Genomic DNA, 25,916 nt, shown 5'->3' with positions numbered 1-25,916 from the left:
GGGCAAAGATACCCAAAGCCATAGGTGAAACGTTTTGTTTTTGCACCAAGAGATGATGGCTGCCCTTACAAGGTCAGTTGTGATGATCTTTTTCACTGCTGAGTTTTGTCCTGTCTCTTGAGCTGATGCAACTCAGCCTTTCAGGAAAAAAAAGTTCACTGGCCATTCCTGCCTTTTCCTCCCTGTGAGTTTAATTTCTATCAAGTAGAAATTTATCTGAATTCTAAATTATCTCTGGTTTTGAATGGGAAGGCAAGAGACTTGGGTTTTTACTGCTTTGGGCTTTGGTGGCTGCAGTCAGCAAAGTGGGGACACATCATGGAGATCAGTTACCAAGAGGCTCTCTGGCTCTCCAGAGGCCTCAAAACTCATGGGTAGGGCAGTGGCTTAGCATCACTGTAGTGCTGTGAACTGACAGCTTAATTTATTGTCAGAAGGGTACAACCAGACCAAAAGTATTTTGTCCTGCTCTCTGGATATTGTCAGGGCTCAGGGCCTTTGAAACCTTGCAGAGGAATCCCCCAGTTCAATGCTGAACCTGGGTTTTTAAAGGTACTGTGCCTTATAAAAGCAGGTGGAGTTGGTGGCTGGAGCTGTTGGGTTGCAGCCTCTGTAAATTCAGCGACAGGAAGTGGTGAAGACAGAAGCTAAAGTTATGCCAGCCCTTGTCTGAAATGCAGTTGTTCTCTCTGCTGTCCCCTGATTTACCATGGTCTCTGCAGTTTATCCACCTGTGACCCAGTGGATCTGCAAAATCCTATGGCTGTTGTCCGTGGGAGCTATGGGAAGTGGGCAGCAGAATGCATTAGCTAACCTGTTTTTCAACAGGTGTCAAAATAAGGGTGATCACTTAGGTGCAGAAAATGTTGTTGCTGCCAGAGGGAAAGTTCAAAATGCAAAATACAAAGTAGGGAGAGAGGAAAGCTAAAGGACCAGAAATTTGGGTCTGAGGTAGGTGCGAGATAAGTGGTTGGACATCTTCATGAGCAACGTGACAGCTGTGCCTTTAAAAGGCCAATGGACTCCTCATCCTGAGCTAAAATAGATGAAATTGTATTAGAGATCACAGTGAAGACTGTAGCTGGAAGCCATGATGGTACTTACCATTGTCAGCAAAACTCTTTTCCATCTTTCCAAAAGCTGTCTTTGTAAGTTGAGGTTGTAAGTAAATCTTGCCCAGACTTTCAGCTTTCCCCATCCAAGACAGCTCATGGATTTTTCACTTTCTCACCTGAAAAAGGTTACAAGGGGCTTCCCTTGCCTTGGGTACAGGATGTCTGCAGGAAGGCTGGGCAGTTGGTGCTCTAATGCCCAGTTTGGACACTTGACCTGAATTTTCAAACAGCGTCAGCCTAATTGAAACTATGGTTCGAGGAAATAAACTGATTGCTGCAAGAAATACTTAACCCAGCTTTTGTGCCATGACAGCGGAGAACATGGCTTGGGCTCAGGCTCTAAACCAGGTACTTGCAAAGCCTGTATATTGCATTGGATGTATTAACAAAAAGTTTAGAATGATTTTGCAAAAGGCTGCTCTCCAAATAAGGTCTTGATGCAATTTTTTTAAATATAAAAGAGCTGGCTTCCTTTGTTTTGAAAGCTCTACGCTGTCTTGCTGTGGCAAAAGGTAACATCAGACTTACAGGAAGGCTGTTTCTGCAAAGCATCCCTGAAATGCATCACAGAAGGGCCACGTGGTGCTGACGGGTTTTACAGAAGTTGTTCCAGACACTGCACTGAGCAGTTGGCTCTGGAAACACTGGCACAACTGTATTTGGGGAGGGATTTGGGAGAAATACGGTCTGTCAACTCCTGAACAGAGATGTAAGGACAGGGAGAGGAGTGCTGTCTGTTAGATTAAACAGAAGGACTGGCCTGAGCAATGATCTGCTGGCTCTGATGGAGGGCCAGTCTTGTAGGTCTTGTGCTTAAAAATGCTGCTGTGGTATCTGAGGAGCTGCCTGCATAGCAAGTGATGAGTCTGGAAGGCAACAGGCTCAAAGCCTTATCTATGGCCAAAATGGAAGCACACCTTACATAGAGAGACACAAGAGTTAATTATTAGTTTTAGCCCTTAACACTCTAATCTTCTTACTCAAATTCTAAATCATACAGAAAGAAATGGGTCCTGTTTGTTACCACTGGTATCCACATTTGTCCAGCAGGTTCACATGTCTCTTACTGGTCGTTTGTGTTCATTAATGCCTCTGCCACCTTCCTGGGTTGCTTTTTTCTAAATGCACAGACGGGATCTATTGCTCTTTCTCTTTTGCAAATGGTCTCTCCTTCTGGGTCCAGCTGGTTGCTGCTTCCCTATTTCTCTGCTCTGCTCTGCCACTTTACCCACTGGAGCAGTGTTCTGCTGTCCAATTTGTTCTCTTATTTGCTCTCAGCTCTTACAATTTGCTTTTGCAGAGGCTCCTCAGACTGTTGTGCCATGAATTGACTCTGCGGTTTCTCATCTGTCAGGAGGGGCTGGGCACTTCCTTTTGCTTGCAGCACTTTTCTTTCTCCTGCAGTGGCTCTGCTGAGATCCTCCTGCTGTCTGCCCTGCTTGCACAGAGGGAGCTGAGTGCTCCAGGACCCTCTGTGTGCCCCATGGCTTTGCTCCTCTCTGTTGGTTATTCCTGCCTCCCTCGGCTGAGTGCATTGCCCTGCTCTGGGTGGCTGCACAGAAATCCTCGGGAATGCAGGCAGCTGGTGGATGTGCCATGCTACCAGTACACCTCCTGGCCAGCATTTCATGCCATTGCCTCTGTGTCAGGGGTGGGGCACTGGGTTTGAGGGTTTCAGTTACTCTTGGCTCTTCTGACCTTGTGTGACGGAGGAACTACAATGCTTAGGTTGGTAGTAGTAGCAGATGGGGAGGGTGATGATGGCTGTGCTTTCCTCCTGCTCAGTTTGTTTAGGTGCAGTGACTCTGCACAGTGCTCATTCCTCCCCAGGATGCATCTAGGTTGAGGACTGGCAGTGTGTTAACACGCTGGTATGTACCAGCTGCCTGCCTGTTAGATAACAAAATGTGTTTGAAGGAGTCAAGGGAAGGATTCCTGTCAAAGTATTTCTGTTAACTCCCTTTTTTGAAGTGGAGAGCAAGCCTGACTTGCTGCCACAGGAGCCAAAAGACATAACCCTTCTTCACTGATTCATGGATTTCTTTGCTGTAGTTCATGACTTCACCTTTTTGTTGCCTTTGTGTCCATTCACCCATGTGCTGCAGCCATGAGGGACCTCCAAGGCCTTTCTATCCCAGCATTTCTGCATCCAAAGAAGAGTTAAATAGATCCACGGGTAAAGACTGATCCATGTTGTCTATCAGCTTACTTACACATGCTCATTAAGCAAATGTTCAGTTTGGGTTAATCATATAAAACAATGAGAGCTTCTGCCATTCTTGTCACCAAGTCCTGTAGGAGCAAAAGGAGCGAGAGGAATCAAAGAGTTGCTCAGAAAACACACCTTAGCCAGAGATAATCTGGAATTTCTGTGTAGGAGAAAGAGGCTGCAGCTAAGAAAGCACTGGAGTATTTTCCACTGCCAATAAGTATTTTTCATTTTACTTTTTTACAGTTGTCTCTCTGGGGCTTGTTTCCTTTCAATGTGCTCTGCAGTTGAGCAGCTTTTGTTTTGCCTCTTTGTTATTTATCCACATGGAATTCTTTTCTTTAATGCAGCATCAGATAAATTCCAGACCAGAAAATGTGGTCTTTTAGGACAAGGCACCAAACCAATGGCTGGGTGGGAATTCATTATCGTACACAGTTGCTCAGTTCATAAACTCAGTAAAAGCAAAATAATAACTCTAACTGACTGTGCATTTCTATGGTCATGAGGGGCTTGGGAAGAGGTGTTCAGTGTTGTGGTTTAGAGTTTAGACTGATCTTCCCCTATAAGGGATTAGGGAGAATTCAGTCTGGGGTGCAGTTACTCCATCCCTGCCAGGGAGCAGGCACTGAACTTGTCTGGCCACCTCTCCAAGTTCAGGAATGGACTATTTACTTGATAACTACAGGAATAGTCTTAGAATACATAATATGAAGTGCTGTGCCTTGGATTTGAGGCTCCTTTTCCTTGTCTTCTCTCTTGGTTTAAAACAAGTTAAGAGGTGGACTCTCCAAAAATTACTTACTCTCAGTCCATATTGTTGATATTTCCAAAGGAGAGCACTTCAGCTTTTATTTCCAATTTGCAAGGGTTTAAAAAAAGGAACAAAATAATTTTTGATTAACTAGAAACAACTTTTCATTTTATTTGCATCTTAGGCACCAGTTGAAAATTGGGGTTGTTTTGTAGCTATGGCCAGTTCTGGGAAAAGAGGATACTTAAGATAAGGATTCATGCTTTACATCTTATTAGGGAATGCAAGCCCCCAAAATTAATCTCTTTGTTAAAGGTTGTGGGGGTCCCTGGTGATATAGCTTAGAACCTGTAAGGTTTACAGGGGGCAGGTTGATGATGAACATGCTGGAGAGCAGATGTCTCGCTTGTCTGGGCCTTGGTACTCAGAGTTTGTGAACCCAAAAGACAATTGTCATTCCTGGCAGACTCTTCCAGTCTGCTCCTCTGAGCTTATGATTGGCACCAGACTGCTCTGCTGCCCCTCATCGGCACCTCCTCGCTTGTCATGAGACTACTCCTCACCTGGAACAGTATCCCTTATTCCCAAAGCCCTCTACTGCAGGCATACAGAGCTGTTCAGGCATCTTGGTCCCAGGTGTACCTGCAATTGTGTTATCCCCTGTGCAGGCATCAGAATAAGGGAATGTGCAAGCCCTTGCCCACAAAGTGCTTTTTCATTCCTTAGAATAATGTTTCTGCTATTGTCACCATGTCATAGTGGAGTTCCATGAAAAGAGACTTTGTTCCAGTTCTTGGTATTCCCGAGTTTCTCTGTGCAAGAGTGGGAGCACTACCTGTGTTCTGCAAGGCTGTTCAGCTGCAGATGATCCAGCTTTGATGAGAGTTTTGTAAAATCTGCCCCCATACAAGTGCCTCCAGACTTCTTCGGCTTTCTTTCTTTGAGCATGCAAATGTGTTGTTTACCCTTGAAATTTAAAGAGAAGTTCCTTTAACAAGTACCACTCTGCCTTCTTTTTCTCCTCTCCACCATGGCAGGAACACCCTGGCTACCAGCATGTCCCAGGCCACCCTTCTTTAAGCTGCCCTGTACTTCTGAGACGAGATGCAGAGGTGATCATGAAGCCTCACTCTGCCCAAGTTCATCTTTTCTTTGCTCACCCTGTGTGAATCAGGTTGTGCAGTCACATGACAACATTCCTTCTGTGCCACAGGGAACTTCTGGATCTGACTTGCCGCCTTGCCAACACCCTGAAGAAATATGGGATCCAGAAAGGGGACAGGGTGGCCATCTATATGTCTGTGTCCCCCTTGTCAGTGGCAGCCATGCTGGCTTGTGCCAGGATTGGTGCTGTTCACACCGTGGTCTTCGCAGGATTCAGCGCCGAGTCCTTGGCTGGGAGAATCATGGACTGTGAGTAGATGCAGACTGGGGAACAAACGCCTCTGTTTCAGTGCTCCAAGGCATATCCTAGCCCTGTGTTTTCTTGGCAGAAAGAGTTTTCATGGTGCATTCTTGCCTAGCGGGACAGTTCACTCTCCCCTGCAGAGTGCAGTGAGGAGCCTTTTTCTGAGTGACACATGCAGTATCCTCTGGCCTTAGAATACTTAATAAATTGCCTGACATTCAGTGTGCACCAGGTTATTGCTTGACAGCAGCAAAACTAGAAGGAAAACCAGAGCCTAAGGAAAGGGCCTGATTTGTTGTTTTGTAGTATATTTGCTGTGTTTCTTTGATACTCATGGACAGTACTAATTCTGCATTCTCAATTGGGATCCTGTGATTTATGTGTAGTACTGGAAGTGTTGGCAGCCTGGCCTTGCTCTGTGAGCCCTTGTACCAGCAGACAGAGCTGATCTCAGCCCCAAAGTGCTTGTATATTGTGATTAGGTAAAAAATGATGCTAAAAATAGCAAGAGAAAAGGGAAATAGCCAGTGTCTCATGTCCTAGCAGTCACATCAGTTTCTTTGTGGCTAGTATGAGGGAATAAGTCTTACAGAAATTGTCATGTTCTTTTCTTCTCTTTAGTGGAGTTGATCTGCAGAGAGCAAGTACGTGTTTTAACAGGGAACTGAGAAGAAGCTGTTTTGCATGTCAGCTTTGCAAGGCAGGGATGGACGATTTAAACTGCAGTGAGTGACACTTAGGCTGGATGTTGGGAAAGACTTCCTCATATTTGTGATAGGCATTGGAGTGGACTGCTGAGGAATGGGTAGAGTCGATGCCATTGGAGTGTTTTAGGAAGACTGAAGGAACAGCTGTCAGAAGTGGTTTGGCTGAACCTGCCTTGAGGTGGGGCACATGGACTGGATAACCTGTGGAGGTCCCACCTACCCTTAATCTCTGTGTGTCTCAGGTTTTAAAGTGATTTCATCACTGGCAATGACTGGTTTTGACTGACAGCACTTCTGAGTGTTCATCCCACATGTTGTCCTATACATCACCCCCAAAATAACAAAAGTCGGGTGTGCATACTAGCCTGAAGGACAGACTGGCATGTCTGCTATTTCTTTCTCTTTTTAGCTGGATGCAAAGCAATTATCACATACAACCAGGGAGTCAGGGGAGGCCGAACCATAGAGCTGAAGGCAACTGTGGATGCAGCTGTGAAGAACTGTCCAAGCATCAGACACGTGTTTGTGGCTCAGAGGACAGATAACAAAGTCCAGATGGGTGACCTTGATATTCCCCTCGAAGAGGTATGTTGTTGTTGGATAACTCCTTTTAGGTTTGAGTGTTGGCTAGGATAATCTTTCTCTCCATAAGTGCTTTTGGGACCTGAGTTCTGCTCATTACAGTATCTGGATCTTCATTCTCAAAGGGACTGCCTGTATTTACAGTCTGCTAGGATTGTGAGTTCAAGCTGCTCAGTCTGTATCTAGTTTATCTCAGCATGGGCAGGGGTTATGCTGCTCCATTTCAGAAGTCTTGCAAACAGTGCTGAGATTTAAGGAGTGTTTCCTAAGACCCAGAGGTCATGGAGACCATAGTGGCTGTCGTCAATTTACTGTGTTCAGACACTGTGTTACAGATTGCATGTGCACTCAGACTGGACACTGTTGAAAGGCAGTGCTGAAATAATGAAGTTCTTAGAGGGGCTTCATCCAGCCATGAACAGTGTGGTGGTTGCCCCATGGTGGAAGAACAGTGGTGGCTTGGGAATATTTAGAGCCTGTGCTTCCTGGGGAAGTAAACAGCAGTTGTTTTCATGTGTTTAGCTGGCACACGTGGGACTCTGGCCTATTGCAGAAGTAGTTTTATCAGTTTGCTGGCAGCAATAAACAGGAACTACTCATGCTAATAATGCCTGGAAAAAGCTAATTTGCTGGCAAGATAATTGTTACAAGGGTCTCTGTGCTGGTCACATGAGATAGGAGGAAGTACTAGCGTAAGTTAAACAGAGAAGACGAATTTTACATGGAAATTGTCTTACTCCTTACTCCACAGAGGACATTCTGATTGCTTTTCTTGGCCTGCAAACAGCCTGAGGTACTTCAGTGATCCAAGAGCTGAGCTCATCCCATTGTCAGTTTTGGGATCTGAAACAAGAATTAAACAGTTAATGGTGTTAACTGTCCTCACTGATCTTTACAGCAGCTGTACTTTCCAGTTCTTGTGCAATAGCATACCGCAAAATTTAAGCTCATGTTGTAATGGAGCATATGAGGATTCCATCTTTGTTTCAGAAACTGACAAGTCAGCCTGAATTGGCAGGGCTGAAATGTCATGAGAAATACCTGAGATGAACAGCAGTGCTGTAACTCAGAGGCTAAGAATTACATGTTGTGAACTCTTCCTATTTTACCAAGCTTTGTCAGACACTTCTAAACAACTGGATGGTAATGTTCACTTGTAAATACAGCGTGCTTACAGTGTATTCTCATAAAAAGGCAGTACCAAGGCATTCCTCCAGGGAGCCCCCGAATAACTCTTGCAGAAATCATTGTTCATCAGGACAGTACAGAGCTCAAGAGAAGCTCTGACCTAGCAGGGTATTGTATCCTTCCCTCCTTGGTGCTGGCTGTAGGGGTGAGGAGAGATCTCACCCAGCTGGCCAAAGAGGGGAATATGAAGAGAGTGACAGAGGTGGGAGAGTTAAGCACTCTTCTTAAAAAAAAAAAAAAAAAAAAGGAAATTAGAATTTGAGGATCAAATGGACAGGACAGTCATCCTGTCTGGGGTCAGGGAAGGGGGATGAACACACAGTTTAACTGTAGCACTGCAGTTTTTAGAGGAAAAGGAAAATACTAAGCAGTACCCAGTCAGCCTTGCTACTGCTGTCAAGTGTTTGCAGTTACATTTTCGATTTCGACCACCAGCTTGCAAAGGCTTGAAATGTAAGCAGCTATGACATAACTTTTCTTTTACCCTTGAAATGTTATTTTATCTGGCCAGTTCTCCTTGACTTACCTGCTCAGCAGAGGTACTGGTGGAAATGTTGGGTGCTGTGCACCCAGAGGAACTTTTCCACCAGGTAAGCCCATATAAGCTATGATATATCCATGGACATTTGTGAAGGGCAGCAGCAATGGTGGCTTTTGTCTCTGGATGCTGTTGCCATGCTTACAGAGGCAGTGATGGTTGGCTCAGTATGTCCAAAGTCTTTCTGTCATTACCACCTTTTCTTTCTTAGGAGATGACCAAGGCAGATTCCATCTGCACTCCAGAGAGCATGGACAGTGAAGATGTGCTCTTCATGCTGTACACCTCAGGCAGCACTGGGAAACCCAAAGGAATTGTTCACACCCAGGCTGGATACCTGCTGTACGCTGCTCTCACGCACAAGGTAACTCAGCTGCCTCCTCTGGGAAAGGTTCACTTACCTTCCAGCAGTGCTAACAAGAGAGACGTGGGTCAGGGAGGAATGCTGTATTCTCTTCTCACTGCCCAGTTGCCTTATTGATTGTAAACAAACTGGAAGACCTCTGAACTGTGTAATTAATCTTCAGGATTTGTTCTGAGGAATATGGTACTATGCAAACCTGAACATGGAGTTACAAAAGCAAGGAAATGGCAGTGTTGTTGTTGCATTTAAAATGTGCCAATGTTGGCTTCCCAAAATTTGCAGATGAGGAGATTCTGGAAAGTATCTTACTGGCACTGGTAATGCAGATAGTACTGTAGTATTTTGCATTGGGATGCTGACCTTTTTTATTTCAGAGAGGATCTGGTCTCTTAAAACAGCCTCTTTGTGTAGTACTTGTTGTCTGAAGAACAAAAATTGTATTTCATGTGGTTGCACCTGTGTTTGGCTTTTCTGGGTGATCCAGGGAAAATGTTTTAACCTCCTTTCTCATGAAAATGGCAAGAGTCAAGGCACTGCTTCTTGAAGCTTCTGGTCTGAACTCTGCATATTAAAAGGTAACACTGAAATGAGGAGAGGACTGTGGTGAAAGATGTCCATCTGGCTTTGGAGGTATCGCCCTTTTTGTAATCACACACAATTTATGTGAGGGTTTTCTTTTTTCTTTTTCCTTTCATGGTTTAATTTTTAGAAGACTTGAATATTCAAGTATCAGACTTTTCTGCATGAAGGGCATCTGTTACGTCAGATTTTCTAAGTGACAGCATAAACACCAAGGCATCTCTTTCTTAGTCCAGAAGGTAGATCTGCACCCGGGTGCATTTTCTCTACCTGCAGAGTGCATGAGAGAGAAAAGCACTTGGAAAAGTAACGTGAGAATTGTCTTTTTTAGGTAGAGGGATCAGCTCACCTGCATGATCTCTGTGGTCTTTGCACACTCACATGTGACACTCTTGTCACACACTCATGGGGTTTTTTTTAGTTCTGATCCATGAACCTGACTCCTTATGAGTCAGGATCTCTTCACCATGTAGTGGAGGAGTTAGATTTATGGTGGGAAGCATTTTCCAAGCATATCCAAGACAATATAATGAGTTCTCTAAGATCTTTAACTTGAATTCAATGAGCAAGGAGAGGGTAGCATCTGGAATGCAATGTACTCATATACAGAAGCTGAGCAGCTAAGATTATTTCTCAGTAAATATTTTATGGGCACCTATGAGTTCCTCCAGATCTCTCATGGAAATCTGTTGATATTGGTGAAGGGTCTGAGAGTGTGGTCTGCAGTTTCTTTGTGACTCAGAATCAACTCCACCATGTGAGCAGGCAACCTTAGGCATCCAAGGTTCTGCGCTCTGGTTGTAGCTTTGTTGCTCCAGCTGAGCAGCTGCTGGTACAGCTGTTCTTCCTTTGGAAGTGTGCCAGGAGCCTGGAAGCCCTGGCACTGGTCCCTCTGACTTGCTTCCCCACCTCAGGCTGGTCTTGGTGTGGCTGTGTCCCACACACCTGGCTGCACTTGCCCCGTACACTTTCCTGCTCCCCTCTGGATGCCCAGTGCAGCACCTTTCCTTTGAGCAGCAGCCAACAGGAAATCAGCTGGCCTTACATTTATCTTTGCAGTATGTGTTTGACTACCAGCAAGGAGATGTTTTTGGCTGTGTGGCCGACATTGGCTGGATCACAGGACATAGCTATGTTGTGTATGGACCACTCTGCAATGGAGCCACCTCTGTCCTCTTTGAAAGCACTCCAGTGTACCCTGACCCAGGTGAGAAAGTGGTGGGAAAAGGTTTGGGTAGACGTGGCAGAAGAGGTTTAGAGACTTGTCCAGTGTGACCTGCCTGCTCAGGAGAGGTAAGCTCCATTGCTTTGGATCATGTGTATACAGCACTCAAGAACATCTGTGAATCCAGGGTAGGAAAAGAAAAAAAAAAAAAGAATGCTGTCATTGCTTTTGCATTGTACTCACAGTAGTAACAGCTCCAGCTTTGGCTGTTAACCTTCCAGCTGAGCATTTGCAGCAGTATGTAACTGCTGGAAGGGTAAAAAGCCAGTTTGTGATTTTGCAGGTCGTTACTGGGAAGTGGTGCAAAGGTTGAGAATTAATCAGTTTTATGGAGCACCTACAGCGATACGCCTGCTGTTGAATTATGGAGAAGAGTGGGTGAAGAAATATGACAGATCTTCCTTGAAGGTTTTGGGTTCAGGTAAGTGGCATGAAATCTTCATCTGAAAAAGGTAAAGGGTTCTGGTGAAATGAAGATGCCAGAGGAGCTCAGGTGACCACATGGGATGTGATTAGAAAAAAGATGATAAAGCAGGCTCTGTATCTGGCCTTTCAAATATTTTCTCAGCAGAAGAAGCAACAAAATCCCATTTTGGGTCCATTGAACTTTTGTATGATTGCCTGCTTCCTAGATTATTTTGCAGGATCACATTCTTGGCTAAAAAGATTTACCTGATGTTAAAGGGCATCACTTTGAATTTTACTGGCATAGGTGACCCAAGCAGCATTTCCCTACATTATTTTCTATTCTGGAGGTTCTTATTATGTGACCTGCATTGATTAGTTACTTTCAGTGATATTCATTGCTTTCCTGTTGGTCCTTCTGGAAAAAGTCAGCGCATGAGTGCATAGCAGTCCTTTGTGCATCCCATCAAAAGTGCTGTAAGCATTCTGCTTGGAGAGCCATTCAGCTGTTGTACACCAAGGAGAATGAACTACCTGAAGTCTCCTGGGTCTCAGGTTGTTTTCTTTCTTGATTTGATCTAGTGGGAGAGCCCATCAACAAGGAAGCTTGGCAGTGGTTCTACCAGGTGGTGGGAGAAGGGCGCTGTGCCCTCGTGGACACATGGTGGCAGACAGGTAAGAGGCAGCCTTGGGGGACCCTGAACATTGACAGGCTGCTGGTGGGGATCAAACATTGCAAATTGATCCAAAAAGTCTGTAAAAAAATCCCTCCTGGCATTTGGATCAGCCTTTGAATGTCCTGGGGAGTTTCTGCACATAACAGCAATGTAACAACATGTAAAAACAATAGCAGTGTTGGGGTTTTTGTTTTCCTCTCAATGTTCTTTGATATTTTGAGTGCTGCGAAATGCCAATTGCTGCTAGAAATATGAGGCAGAGATTGAATTTCAGGTCAAAGCTGGCAATAGTCAGCTTGAATTGCAAAACAATTTTTCAGTTTATTAACTTGTTGTGGTCTTATCACACAAAGGCACTGAAAGCACCACACAGCCACAATCTGCACTTAGGTGTACTTTGTTTTCTTTTCTGGGAAAGGTCAGGGGAGGATGGAAAACTGAGGTGTGAAGTCAAAGGGAAAGCTGCAACTGCTCTGGCAGATTGGAAAGGAGTGAGTGGAGCCCATCAGGTGGCTGGAGGACAGTGGCCATCACCCAGCAGGGCTGCTGGGGAGCACCTTCTCCCATGATTGAATTGATACTCTGTACTTGTGTTGGTCATGGAGATTTGATGCCTCAGAAAGGATGCACTTACGTATTGGCAACTTGCTTGGCCCAGCTGTGTGCATCCATTGAAGTTTGTTTGCTGTGTACAAGCTGCTGGACACAGTGACTGGCTGTCTCCAGTGCAGCTGGAGCAGAGCTGGCCTCTGCCTCCTGGCCTCCCTGGCCAGCAGCAGGGAGAGGCCACATGCTGTACCCAAACTGGGGTTGTGCTACCTGGTGGGGCCCTGCAGCTCCTTCCTGGCTCCTTCCTCAGCACCCAGTCCTCTCTTTTCTGGGCACCAGCCCTCAGGAGTTGCTAGAGGTGTCTTGCAATATGCCCTTCTCAAGTTGTGAGATCCAGTTTGCCATGGAGACAAGAGCACAGCTGCTGGCATTCTGCCTCTACTGAAAAATAGTCTTAAACTGACATTGAGCAGCATATTCATTCCCTTTCCAGTCAAGCTGCTCCTGATTTTGTCCTTATTCCTACTGGCAGGCTCTCTATATCAGTGTGATAAATTTTCTTCTGGCACACAACCAGGTTCCATTTAATCCAGACCAGACTTGCAGGTTCTCTCTCTCTTTTTTGTTTTTATTTTTATTTTTTATTTTCAGATTTGAAATAAAACCACGTCAGAATTCAGAGCAGCAATGTTAACTGCTATCTACTTCAACTATTCATTTCTTAAACCTTTTGGGTTCCTACATGCTGAGCAGAAGGAAGGATGACTGGCTACATCTTTCCTCATCATATGCTTTCTTCCTCTTTGCTCTGAAAGAAAACATCACGGAGAAGCAGTTGATTACTGCACATTCATGTAATTTAGAAGAATTCAGTTTTGCCCTAACACTTTTTGGTTTGTTTGTTAACTGGTGCATGCAGTGTTAATGCTGTGTTATGTATTTCCTCCAAAGTGCAGTGTTAGATCTTGTATTAAACTGTATTTCTCCTGGGATTTTAGAGAAATAATTGTTAGTGCAGGGTACGTGGTCTTACCTTGAACCAGGCATACTTTTACAGGTAAACAGGTACCAGCTCCTGGAAGCATAATATAATGATAAATATTAATGACATTGATTGTATCAGAAAGTGGAATCAATCTTTTTCTACAGTTGATGCTTTAATAAAGAGGAAGCCAAATTAATCTTGGAAAGATGATACATGCCATTTAAATGTAAAAGGAGCGTGGGAAGAGATCACAGGGACAATGTGATGGATGCTGGCTGTGGTCCTGCAGTGTCACCTTTCCTGTACAGTTTCAGAATAGCTGGTTAATCCTGCTGCTGTTTGCAGTGTCCTCCACGGGACACTGCTCTCCCAAGCAGCAACCTGTTGCCAGCTAATAAAGCTTGGCAGGCATTAGCACAGGGTGATTTCAGAATCCATTTTAAAGTCTTTGGATGAGGCAAATGAGTGAGAGAGCAATTATGAGAAGCAATTTTAATAGTGTGGTCTGTGCAGATGAAAAATTCCTATGGCTCTAGCTGTCAAGATACCAGGTTGTGATTGACAGTAATAGAATCAAAGCTGTATTTGAGTTTTAGGTGTAGTTCTTCACGATACAGAAGAGACACTAGGTATTTTCACTTTTATCACTGATTTCACAAAATGAAGAACAGCCATGAACAGAAGCTGGTTTTGAAAGACATCTCCAAATACGCTCCAAAAGCTTTTCTTATTAGCATCATCTGACATTGATTTATACTGGGCTGGTGCTTCTGAAACAGATTCCCCCAAAGCAGTGACTCCCATCTGTCTGTGGTGGCAGAGAGCACTTGCTGTACTCTGCTGCCAGATGGAATCTCTCCATGGCAGAGGGGAGCCTGGTTCAAAGCACCCAACCCTTGCTCAGACCCTGCTGTCCTTGCCCAAAGTCTGGGTGGGTTTGTACCATGTTGCCAGCGTGGGCACAGGTAATGTGGAAACACAGCTTTTCTCTGCCAGCTCTGAACAAAAAGGCTTCATAAGGGCAGGGTAGAGCCTAGAAGTTTTGCTTGATGTCATCTGTCAGTGGCTAAAACTGGTACTTCTAAGCCAATTTATAATAGATCTTCATCATGTGAATAATTTTTAAGGCACACTTGGTACCATGCAGCTCCCTCAGGAGTGAGATTTTACTTCCTTGTGTGTGGCTGGCTGCAGAATGTGTAGGATGTGGCAAACACCATGTTGAAACACAGCTCTCAGTGCTGTATTTAGGATGAGTACTGGCTCAGCAAGAACAACCATTAGTTCAGTCAGGATCCCTGTTCTGATGCAGGCTTTGTCTGTGCAAACAGAGAACAGCAGGTGTCTGGGGTGCTTCTTCCTGGAACAATTCAAACTCCCCTTTTCAAAATTAACAGAAACATGAATTGAATGCATGCCCATCGATGAAATGGGAAATACTTCTATATGTAAGCCACACCTGTAACCATTTGCTACAGATGTAAACCTTAAGGCCATCAGAGACCCTTCTTCATAGCTGGATGTAAATTCAGGGTCATACTCAACTGTTACAACCCCTGGTTTCAATTTTCACAAGCTCAGCAAAGCTGGTAGAGGAATGCACTCTCCATGTGGCAGGACATACCTTTATTTATAGAGCTATATTTTGAAAAGCCTTATTCTCCTTTGTTTTTTTTCTCTCTTGAGTTTCTGAATTTGATTTAGAAAAGACCTCATTAAGGTTGGAGTCTGATTTAATGTTCATTCCAGCAGAAATAAAAAAGGATCATTAAAAGGTTCGATTTTAACTAGAAGATAAACTCAACCAGCCTGTAAGGGGTGACTTAATCTCATACCCTGTAATAACAGTAATTCAGACTCCTAAAGTGCTTTTCCTGGTAACCTTAGACAGCTGTAGAAACACTAGAGGGAGATAAATCCCCAGACATGCTTATGCTTACCCTGTAAAATCACTTCTGGGTAGGAATTGGGGCTGCTCAATACTGCCCATGCCAGGCCTGTGCTGCTTTCTGATACCTGTGCTTCTTGATCCTGCAGAAGTCATTCCCAGTGGCTCTTTCTTGCAAGGTGACTTCACTGCTTTCTTCTTGACCTAAGAAGAGCTGGAATTTGATTTCACCCAGCAGTGGGTAGACTACATATATTTTGTTTTTCATTTTTCTTCCAGAAACTGGTGGCATCTGCATTGCCCCACGGCCCTCAGAGGAGAAAGCTGAGATTGTTCCAGCTATGGCTATGAGACCTTTCTTTGGGATTGTGCCTGTCCTCATGGATGAGAATGTGAGTTTGGGGCTGTGCTGGGTGCCCAAATGAGAAGCTGGTGTGTGTTTCTGCTTTAATCACCTTTTGGACAAAGCAAAGTAACAGGGTCCAGGGATAATACAGAAGGATGCTTGTTTCTCCTCAAAAATGGTAGAATAGATGGACAATTTATATGTAAATATATATGGGGGGAGAGAGAGGGGGAGAGAGAGAGAGAGGGCATATCTCAGTTGTCAATATAGATTTGCCAACAGGGCATTGCAAGTTGTTTGCATTTATTTTCTCCACTTGTGACCCTCCATGGCAGCCTGCAGCAAGTGTCTCTAGCGAGATTAATGACACAGAAGCTCTTTACTGTTTCTCTTTTGTTCACCTGTTCATCCTTCCTGTGCTTGAACCTGCAGGGAGAGATTATAAAGGGCAATGATGTGTCTGGTGCACTCTGCATTGCCCAGCCATGGCCTGGCATGGCAAGAACAATCCATGGAGATCACCAGCGCTTTATTGATGCCTATTTCAAAGCCTACCCAGGTAAGGAAAGTGCCAAGGGAAGGCAGTTTCAATGCAGTGTAAGCACACTATTTTCAGCAGTAGTTTCTGCTATTTTTGTACCATGGTGGCTTGGGGTGTGTGTGTCACAGGTTGCAAGCATACCCTGATGGTTTTAGGTAGTTTTGACCTTTATAGCTGTCAAGAGAGATGTATTTTCTAGAAAACTTTAGTGCCCAAGCTTTTGAAGTCCAAATACATTTTTATCTGGAGCTTTACATCTCACTTGGGAAAAGGCATATTGGATGGGAAATACCTCCTGCATCACTGAATCTTAACCCTGTATTACAACCTTCCTTTTTAAAATGTGGTCAAGTTGTCTGGTAAGTAACTAGAAGTGGCAGGGAGACTTTTTTTGTAGGACATTGGACAAGACAACTGTCTTCACTCAGCAGAAGAAACTGAAAGGGATTTGAAAGCTACAGGGTAGGCAAGAATTAGACAGGCAGTCCTGAAAATTGTACAAAATAGGCTGGATAATGACTGGTACAAGAAACTGACTGACCCCATGGTCCTTTATCACTCACTACATTTACGTCAGATGTGTTGTTGATATTTAATTGATAGCTGTTTAATTGATCTGAAAGGGCAGAAAACATGACTGAAAGTCCATGAATAGGGCAATAATGGGTCCTGGAAAGAAACACCTTCAGATTTCACAGCAGTAGCTGCCTGCTACCTTTTAGATGTGCCAATGGAACACTTCAGATACAGTCATGGCCTTGGTGAAGACCCAGCACAATCTGTGTTACCGAATGTTCTTCAGTGACACTGGAGTTTCCAGGAAACCCTGGGTCATTTTCAGTTTCCATGAAGTGTTTGAGACCCTCCATGTTGATCATGGGGTGATTTGGAGTTTTTTAGCTAGTCTGATAGCAGTGTTTCTCCCATATTCTCATGCTGGAGAGTGATTGTTATCTAGGATCTGGATCTTTGTTAGCTGGGAGGGGAAAATGGCTTTTCATCCATCCTAGTGTAAGTGATTAAAAAAAAACCTGGCAGTGTTCCCATGTACAAAATGTAACAGAGCTGCTCCCTTTCAGCTGAACAGCTGTAGTTTTCTGTGTGTGCTGAGGTGTAGCCAGCAGCAGCTGTGAGCTTGACCAGTAGCCTGTGGCATGGTGGCAAATAGCATTTGAAGTAGTTTTGTCTTAGTACTGTGTGTACCAAGAGGCTTGAGCACGCAGCTGCTGTGCAGATCTAGGCATGCAAAGCCTAGAGAGATCAGAGAGCTCCTCTTGGTTCTGTAAATCCAGCTGAGCATCGCTGGGCTATGTTGCTGGGCTTGGTTTTGCTGTAGGAATGTCAGCCACTGTTTGCCTACATTGATTTGTCCATCCTGGCACAGACCTGAGCTTCACACTCTTGGTGCTCTTGAGGTGCTTATTAGGAGGCAGCACAGCTCAGGTAGAGCAAAGAAGGGCCAGGGATGGCAGAGGGAAGTGAAAAATGGTGTGAGGCAGGTCACACAGCTGTGAGTTTGTGAAAACCTGTGAGCTGCCCGATCCACCCTGCCCTGCTCACCATCCTACAGCGTGGTCTGTGCTGCACCAGAGACCAAAACCAGCACACTTGCTGCTGCTGATCAGCCCTGTGTCTTTGCTGCAGGTTACTACTTCACAGGGGATGGTGCTTACAGGAACCAGAAAGGCTATTACCAGATAACAGGGCGCATGGATGATATCATTAACATAAGTGGACACAGGCTGGGGACAGCAGAAATAGAAGATGCAATGGTAAGTTACAAGCAGGTAGAGTTCCCTTGACAGGGCATATCTATGGGTTAGGATGATCCTTTGAAAGCAGCTTTGTCTCTTGCCTTCAAACCCCTGTCCCTGCATAGACAGCTTGATGCACCATGAATATCAAAGGTGCAAGAGGGAACAGCTCCCTTACTGAGGAGAAAACAAATGAGCAAGTGAGGGGAGCCACACTGTGGGCAGTCCCTGCAATTGAGCTGTCACAGCTGTTTCAGTGATGCTGTACTGTTGCAGTTGGCGTATTGGATGCTGGTGGACACTTGATAAGTGCCTCTCCTATTCCTTCCTTCCCCTCTGCTAACACCTGACCTCTCCTTCCTAAACCTGTCGTTCCTGCTTATCTGAACTAGCTGAGTGTGCCTGAGAATTCAGCAGTGTTAAACATAAAGCAACCTTGACTTATGTCAGCTGCAAGGCTAGCCTTTTTTTGAGAGAAAATAATAGAATCCCTGGTAATTGAACACAAAAAGTCCTCAGAGTGTTCATATTTAAAGCTTGACCTGTATATTTATTTCTATATTATGTGCTTTGCATGCAAATGGCACTTAAATGTAACATCTGATGAACCTGAGCTGTGTTCACATGGAACAGAGGATGCTACTTTATCCTCTGTGAGCAATTCTTCTCTCTGTACAAGTTTCTGATCATAGCTGTAGGATCCAGTTCCTCTCAAAATCTGTGTATGTGTATGCATGTATAAGAGCAAATATATTTATGTGCCTAGATTGCTCTATGATGTTTACTTTCATATTTGAATCTAATTTAAGATAACATAATCCATTCATTGTTGTGGGATGCAGATACGTGGTTTCTCCTGATCTGTGCACTTCTTACTGCAGAATTTTAAATTAAACTCTGCAGTGCAACAGAAGTAATCACTTTTGTGTAGCATAACAACAAAAGTGCATTTGGGTTAGGGAATGAAAAAATCTAAATCTTTCTGCTTTCTGGTGAGCTTTGGGCACTTATAAGCACAAGTCCAGTGTGGACTGTGATGTTGGCAACTTCACTTTTTATCTCGGCTGGCCACAGTTCTCTCTAGCACTGAGCACTTCAAGACTAGTTTTGCTTGTGGTTTGGCAGTGGCCAGTCACCATTTGGGATCACAGTCATGCACAAAGAAAAAGAAGGTTTCCAGCTGTTGAAAATTCAGCTTGGTGTGCAGTGGGCTAAGCATTGGACGTAGGAGTACTTATTCTTGTGTATAAAAGCAGGGCCAGTACAGAGCTACTCCTTGAGACATGGCCATGGCCAGCAGCTGACCCTGCAGTAGGAAGTTGGCATCCAGCTTTCCTGTTGTGCTTTCAGCAGGATCTGTCAAGAGGAGAGCAAGATATGGCAAGTTGTTTTGTTTGTAGAGCAGCTGACACAGAATCTGTAGGATTTGAAGCAGTTCTGATTTGTGTATTTTTGCTTGACTTTTTGTGAAGGCTGATCACCCTGAGGTCCCTGAGACAGCTGTGGTTGGATATCCACATAAGATCAAAGGAGAAGGTATGTGAAAAGCAGTGTCCTGACATGACATCTGCATGTAGTTCCCTTAAATTCTAACCCAGGCTGCCTGTTAGGAGATGCTGAGGGAAATGGGAGGGCAGTTACCTTAGGCTGGTTGGGGCTGCAGCCCCAAGAGACAATAATAGCCATGAAAATAGCTACATATTCATGTTAAGGTGTTACTCCCTAAACTGTTTTCATACATTATGTTTATGTATATGGTAGAGCTTCGTTTTATAGGATTGTGCTTAGAAATGTCCTTCGAATAGAATGGGAATAGCTGATTTACATTTTGATGCCATTAACACCTTGGTTATTTATGTTGACTTCTCATCGTCACTGAGATCAGTCACAGATGCCAAGAAAAGGCTGGGCCGTCGTTTCACGGCTGGAGTCTGACTTGCTTTTGTAAAAAAGATAGTGGATTTCTTTCCAGTTCCTAGATTGTGCACAGGAATAACTTGAAACCTTCCTTGGCATTCAAATGAGCATCGTTGGTCTTCCCAGACACTATCTAATATGAGGTTTGTGGCTGCTGCTCATTTGTCTTCCAGGTGCCTTTGCTTTCATAGTGCTAAAGGAGCAGACACCTCGTGTAGACGATATCAAAGAAGAGCTCAAAACCATAGTGGCTTCGAAGATAGCAAAGTATGCTGTGCCTGACCACATTCTGGTAAGTGGGAGACTGAAACTGGTACCAGCAACAGGAAATGGTCACATCAAGCAGCCCTCACCGTCCTGCCTGCAGTGCTGCTGTTCTGCTCTGGCAGGATAAAGAGGCAGGAAAACAGAACTGGTTGGAGGGATCTAGGGAGGGGGAGGGCAGGTGCAGTGGCCTGTGTGCATGTGAGAGAGGCACTGAGAGGCAGTGACACTGCCCAGCTAGCTTGCAGTGATAACCAGCATCAACATCAGACCTCAAAACACTCTTTCCGTTGCACAACAGGCCTGGCCCTAGAAGCACTGATGAGCTCCAATCTGTCTCAAGCCTCCTCATCAGCAGCTCCTTTTGCATGTTAGGGGAGAGTTCACTAATCAGGCCCTTAGCTGTCCCCCAAGGTCTGCCTGTATTCATTTCTGTTGTCTTGGAGGCAGTGACCTGATGTTTCTTTGAAGGGCTCTGCTTTAGCCATATGTGTGTAAGGTGGACAGTAAGGCACAGGCAACAGAATACAAAAGGAGAAGGCAAGAGTGGCTCCTTCCACTTGGAACAGCCCAGGATATCCTCAGTGGATTGGAGAAGCTTCTAGAACTTGCTGGTGTGCAAGGGAATGCCTCCATTTCCCTGTGTATTGGGGTAATTCAGCAGAGAAGTCCTCTAACTCTTTTCTGTGCATGTCAGTTAATGCTGTAGAATTTTGTAGCCTACTAGGCTGATTATGTAGCAGAATGTGAGTGAAACCTGTTATTGTCTCTGCTCAGTGTCTGAGAACTCTTCATCAGGCTCACGTTTATGCTAAAGCCTTTGAATTGCTGTAAGTCCTTCCCAGGAGGCATAGCCAAGGCCTTTTAGATGATTCTGGTTATGAAGGAAGGTGTGTAGGCTAACACATACCAGGCAGAGAAAAATATCAGCAGACAGGACATATCCCTTGAGTAGGAGACCCTGCAGCTTGTGTGCAGAATTGTGTTGCTTTATATTCCTGCCGTGTAAAGCTGAATATATATTTCTGTCTGTTCTGGTAATGTGTTGAGATTTCTGTCACCATTGGTACCTCAGTTCTCACGTGTAATTAGATTTTAATAGTTAACAGCATATTCAGGACCTGATGCCTAAAAGAGCTGTGTATCCTGCAGCACTCAGTCTGCACATAGCAGTGGGAAACAAAGTCCACTTAAAATAAGAATAAAATGTATAGCTAGTGACACTCCTTTCCTTGGACATAACCTAGTGTGCTCCATGATCTATTTCCCAGGAGCCTCACAGGAGCTGTGGCCATGAAATAGTGTGCCAGGCTTAGGAAAGTCCAGCCAGATTACCTAAAGGTTTCCAGCAGGACTCAAGTTCTATTAAAGGTGCATCCTTCCCTTCTTTGCAGGTGGTAAAGCGCCTCCCTAAAACTCGATCAGGGAAGATCATGAGGAGGCTCCTGAGGAAAGTAATCACTGAACAATCAAGCGACATGGGAGATGTCACCACACTTGATGATCCAAGTGTTGTCAAAGAGATACTGGATGCTTACCAGAAATACAAGGAGAAGAGTTCCTCATAACAGGCAGCTCTGGAATTTCTCTCCTTTGGAAATGTGGAAGGTCTCCAAATAACCAGGCAAACAGCATAGTTCTCTCTTGGTGTTTTTTTTAAAAAAAACCTGTTTACTTCTAGGGGAACAAGATTTTCCACTCCACAACATTTTTGAGATGGCAAGGGCTACGAGCAGTCTGCAGTTTTCCACTTTCATTGAACTCCTTTTCCTTGTGTTTGGGGCTGTTGTAGAGCAGTTGGTGGTGGTTTCCATGAGCTATGCTGAAATTTAACATGAGCTGAAGCAAGATGCAGATGTTAATGTTTCTCTTTTTAATGTTATTGTACAGAGAAACACTGTTTATACAATACTTTTTGCTGTTGTAAAAGAAGCCCTGGAAAATATTTCTTCAATTATTCCTTCAGCTTGGATATCTTGGAGTCCAAGCATTTCACTGCAACTGTGGTGCCTTTTCAGCAATTCTGAGTATTCTAGATGATGTTTCATATGCACTACTAGGGACATGAGAAGGACATGGCTAGTCTGAGAGTTTTTCCTTGACTTCACCCATTATTCTGATATCTCCTTTGGCTTTCGTCATATGGATTTGTTCTTACCACCATGTGTCCTGGGACTTCCCAGAGAAGGTCAGGGAGCCTGTGGCCCTTCATGTCTCACCTAGGTAACCCAACACCAGCACTTACAGCTGCAAAAAGGAGCCACAAAGCCCATGACTGGACTTCCTACATGTCCTCAGTGCATTTCTGCCAAGCTGATTTACCAAAGAGTTTAGTGCCATGTGGACACCCACAAACTGCACAGTCCACTAAAAAAGTGCCTCTTAGATTCCTTGTGAAAAGTGACAGTAGCATTCAAGACCAGCAACCTCAGAATAGCAGGGAAGAACAACCTTTGTCTTTCCTATGCTTTCAGAAATGCAATTGAACTTGACAGTGTTTTATTTCTGGATTAATTTTATAATGACCACATTGCAGTTTAAGCACTCCTCATATTTGGGCTGTACAAAAGAATTTGTATGGCTACTTATTCCTGAATTTAATTGGAGCAACACTGCTTTTTCCAGGGAGACTGTGTACTGCAAAGACAATTTCTGCACCTAACTGGAGGGAGGAAAGGCAGGAGGGAAATGGGTAGGTGATCTGTAGGAGTGGGAAAGGCATGGGGAGTTTTCTGGCCAGCAGAGATTCTGGTAACAGAATGGGAAGCAGGCTGCTTGAAGTATGATATGTTCTCACAAACAGGTGGTGTTGTCTTAGATCCCAGAGTTCCTCCAAGGATATCAGCTGCATTCACCTCTTAAAAAATTTTTGCAAATGTCTCTAGGGACAGAAAAATATAGTAAGGAATACCATCCTTTGTTAAATATCCCATCCTTCTGGCTGAAATTTTTACATAAGGTAAGTAAACACCCTGCGAACTATCTGGGAAGTTGAAGATCAAAAGATTTGAAGGTTTGATAGAGTTGGTAGGATGCTAATGTTTTAGGAGACAGACACTACTTTATTGCCACTGTAATAGGGAAAAAAGCCAACCTGCTTCTTTAAGTAATTTCCAAGTGGGAAGCAGACGAGGGTTAATGTTTCTGACAGAAAATGTACACTGACTTGTTTAAACAAATCGTCTCCATGCAGTCTGAAATAACAGTATGGAGGAAGAAAAATTTCTTTTGAACAAGATTGCACACTTTTGTTTTAATCAAAGAAGAATTTCTTGTAAGTAAAATATATTTCCTTTTCTTTTTGACCTGAAATTTTTCAATGTGTCGTCCCAGTGGTCACAGACCCATGGTTTAATTCATGTGAACTTTCTCACAAACACTGTCTGTGTGAGGAGCAGTGTGCTTTGGTGCATTGGGACATTTGTCATCCAATTCCTCTGCTCAGGGAAAATGAGAGATGGGTATACTCCCTCACCTGCATTCCTGTTGTCTCAGCTTGCATGGACTTGGGGACCGTGGCTGCCAAGGGGGTTGCAGGCTGACCAGAAAGTTGCAGAAGCTCAATAAATTCACATCTGTGCCAGCTGTGGTGTAGACAGGAACTTGTGCATGCCCCGTGCCTGAAAACGTTGAAGGCCAGGTTAGATGGGGCTTTAAGCAACCTGGTCTAGGGGAAGGTGTCCCTGCCCATGGCAGGGGGTTCAACTAGCTGATCCTTGAGGTCCTTCCCATACAAATCTTATTTCCACAGCTGAGCTATAGTGTTTGGCATGTGCATCTCCTCAGAGGCCCCCTTGGGGTATTACAAGAGAGCACAAGGTGCTCCAGTGCTGCCCACGTGGTGTTCTGCAGTGGACACAGTTTGTGCTGGGCAGCCTCAGTCTCTCACTAAAACTGCACTTCTGCAAGTGTCCCAGCACTGACTCTTGGAGCTGACAGCCTGTGCCCAGCCCGTGCAATGGCACCCCGAGTTTGGTAAAAATACAGCTTGGAAGGGCTTGGAAAGAACACTTCTAATGAAAAGAAGGATACTGTGCTTTACTTAAGTAGGCAACTCATAGAAATCTTGAAATTGAAATTTTATATATTACTTCCAGAGTTTAAAGTTTCTGTCCAGACAAGTCCCCTTTTCTTCATTCTACCCACTATCTCTGCTAGCAGCAGCAGCAGTTGCCTCTTCACTGCAAGCTTGATTTCAGCTTTACATTTTCACCAACAACAGCACTGGTGTATGGTTACAGTGCTTTCTACTTAATATACAGCAGGTATATGGCTCAGGGAGGGATTCAGACCACAGAATTGGCACTGATATTCTCAGTGCCTGAAATGCCAGAAAGGAGGAAGTTTCTGAAGTAGCCAGGCCTGCAAGGCTCTTAACACAAGCTGATCTTCAGCAATCAGTGGTCAGGTATCACTTGGATCGTGGGACAAACTTGGGGGCAATTTCTTAATTTAACAAAGCAGAGCTGTTGAATTCTAAACCTTTGTGTGTTCATAAGGGATGTATGGTTGTTTGACAAATTACCATTGTAACTTACATTAAAAGACATCCAAAGTCAATTTTACCTGTTGCCATTTCTTGCAAAGGACCAATATGCTTTTCTTTCCCCTCTCAGTTTTGCCAGTAAGACCTGGTCATGGTGCTTTTCCCCCCAAGTGGAGACAAAGACCATGATTTTTCCAATTCCATAAATGGAAACCTCCACCTGTCGAGAAGTATGTTTTGTACAGTCTAATAAAAAGCCTTTAATTGAATTTTGTTTACTTTTAATTATGCTTTGAACACATTTCTTGTCCTTGACCAGTGTCTTCAGTGATCTTTGTATTCATATTTTCAGTAAAGGAAATAAATGTAATGGGCTGGCTTTCCATTGTAGGTGTCGGACCTATCCTCTCAAGGGTCTGGGACTTTCTCAGTTCTCTGAACTGTCAAAGGACAGGAAAGGAGTTAGAACTCAGGATGAATTGTGATCCAAATTGATATTTTGCTTTTTTCCTCTTCTCTAAACACTAGCTCACAGGAAATCAGTTATGCCAGAAAACTGCCACTGCATAAAATGGAAAAGTCGAACATTTGGATGTCACTAAGCTGCACATCTCGTATAAACCCTGAGATCCCACTGCTTTGCACATTTTCCTTTGTGATGCAAACGGAGGGTAATGAGTGGTAATATTTAATTACCATTAGTAGATATGGATAGTTCAGCTCCTTGCTTTGTGCACACCTTGCACAAGAAGAAAAGGAGTGAAAGCAGGGTATGTGTGGGCAACATGAGGGACAGCATTACATAGAAAGTGCGTAGCTGTCCCAGAATCAAGCACATGAGAAGGAATTTGTTTCCAGGTGCCTTGGGTCATTTGTAAGTAACACAAAACACACCCTCTGCAGGGTGTCTTGTCCATTAAGAAGTGAGAAAGACTGAGTTTTACCCTCTGCCTATCCCATGGATAAAACAATAGGCATGAGGGGACGAGACACCATTAGCCTTCTACCTCCAGCTTTTACAAATGTTCCAGTGCCACTGACAGCTCTTGCAACCTTCTGGCAAGTCACAGAAAGGTCTAGACAGAAAAGCAGGTGCCCATCTCACTTTAGTCTCTCAATTCTGCAACTGCCCTGATCTATTTACTGATAATTTACTGGTAAAAATGGAGACTGTTTTATGGTCTAACACAATTACATACAAGAGCTGTCTCTGTGACCAATTAAAGCCACAGAAACTGATTTCAGGGACAGGTTTCTGGTTTGAAACTACGCAGGAACAAATGATCCCTTTTCACCTTGAAAAGAGACAGCTCTAGACAGGGAATTCTCTTCTGGCTGACTCTAGGGGTGAAGCATGTTTTTCACAGCAGTGACCCTAGCCCTGTTTTCTCTGGCATGGAAGGATTTGCGGACGTAACCACCTTCTGCAGTGGAA

The 25,916-nt window shown here is 44.2% G+C and overlaps 1 protein-coding gene across 1 annotated transcript in view; it reads left to right on the top strand.

The window, feature by feature from the left end:
* Positions 1-24,555, top strand: part of ACSS1 (acyl-CoA synthetase short chain family member 1) — a 30,791-nt gene extending 6,236 nt beyond the window's left edge. Inside the window, exons 3-14 of the mRNA XM_062490711.1 lie at positions 5,292-5,491; positions 6,603-6,778; positions 8,713-8,865; positions 10,504-10,651; positions 10,953-11,090; positions 11,657-11,749; positions 15,453-15,565; positions 15,952-16,078; positions 17,705-17,832; positions 19,287-19,350; positions 19,905-20,023; positions 21,390-24,555. Coding sequence (XP_062346695.1) covers positions 5,292-5,491; positions 6,603-6,778; positions 8,713-8,865; positions 10,504-10,651; positions 10,953-11,090; positions 11,657-11,749; positions 15,453-15,565; positions 15,952-16,078; positions 17,705-17,832; positions 19,287-19,350; positions 19,905-20,023; positions 21,390-21,563 — 1,633 coding nt within the window. The 3' untranslated portion in view covers positions 21,564-24,555. The remainder of the gene's footprint in view (positions 1-5,291; positions 5,492-6,602; positions 6,779-8,712; positions 8,866-10,503; positions 10,652-10,952; positions 11,091-11,656; positions 11,750-15,452; positions 15,566-15,951; positions 16,079-17,704; positions 17,833-19,286; positions 19,351-19,904; positions 20,024-21,389) is intronic.
* The last annotated feature ends 1,361 nt before the right edge of the window (positions 24,556-25,916 follow it).

This window comes from Cinclus cinclus, chromosome 3 (genome assembly GCF_963662255.1).
Source record: "Cinclus cinclus chromosome 3, bCinCin1.1, whole genome shotgun sequence".
In the NCBI taxonomy this organism is placed as follows: domain Eukaryota; kingdom Metazoa; phylum Chordata; class Aves; order Passeriformes; family Cinclidae; genus Cinclus; species Cinclus cinclus.
The sequence above is the reverse complement of the archived record's forward strand: the minus strand, read 5'-3'. Positions and strand labels throughout refer to the sequence as shown.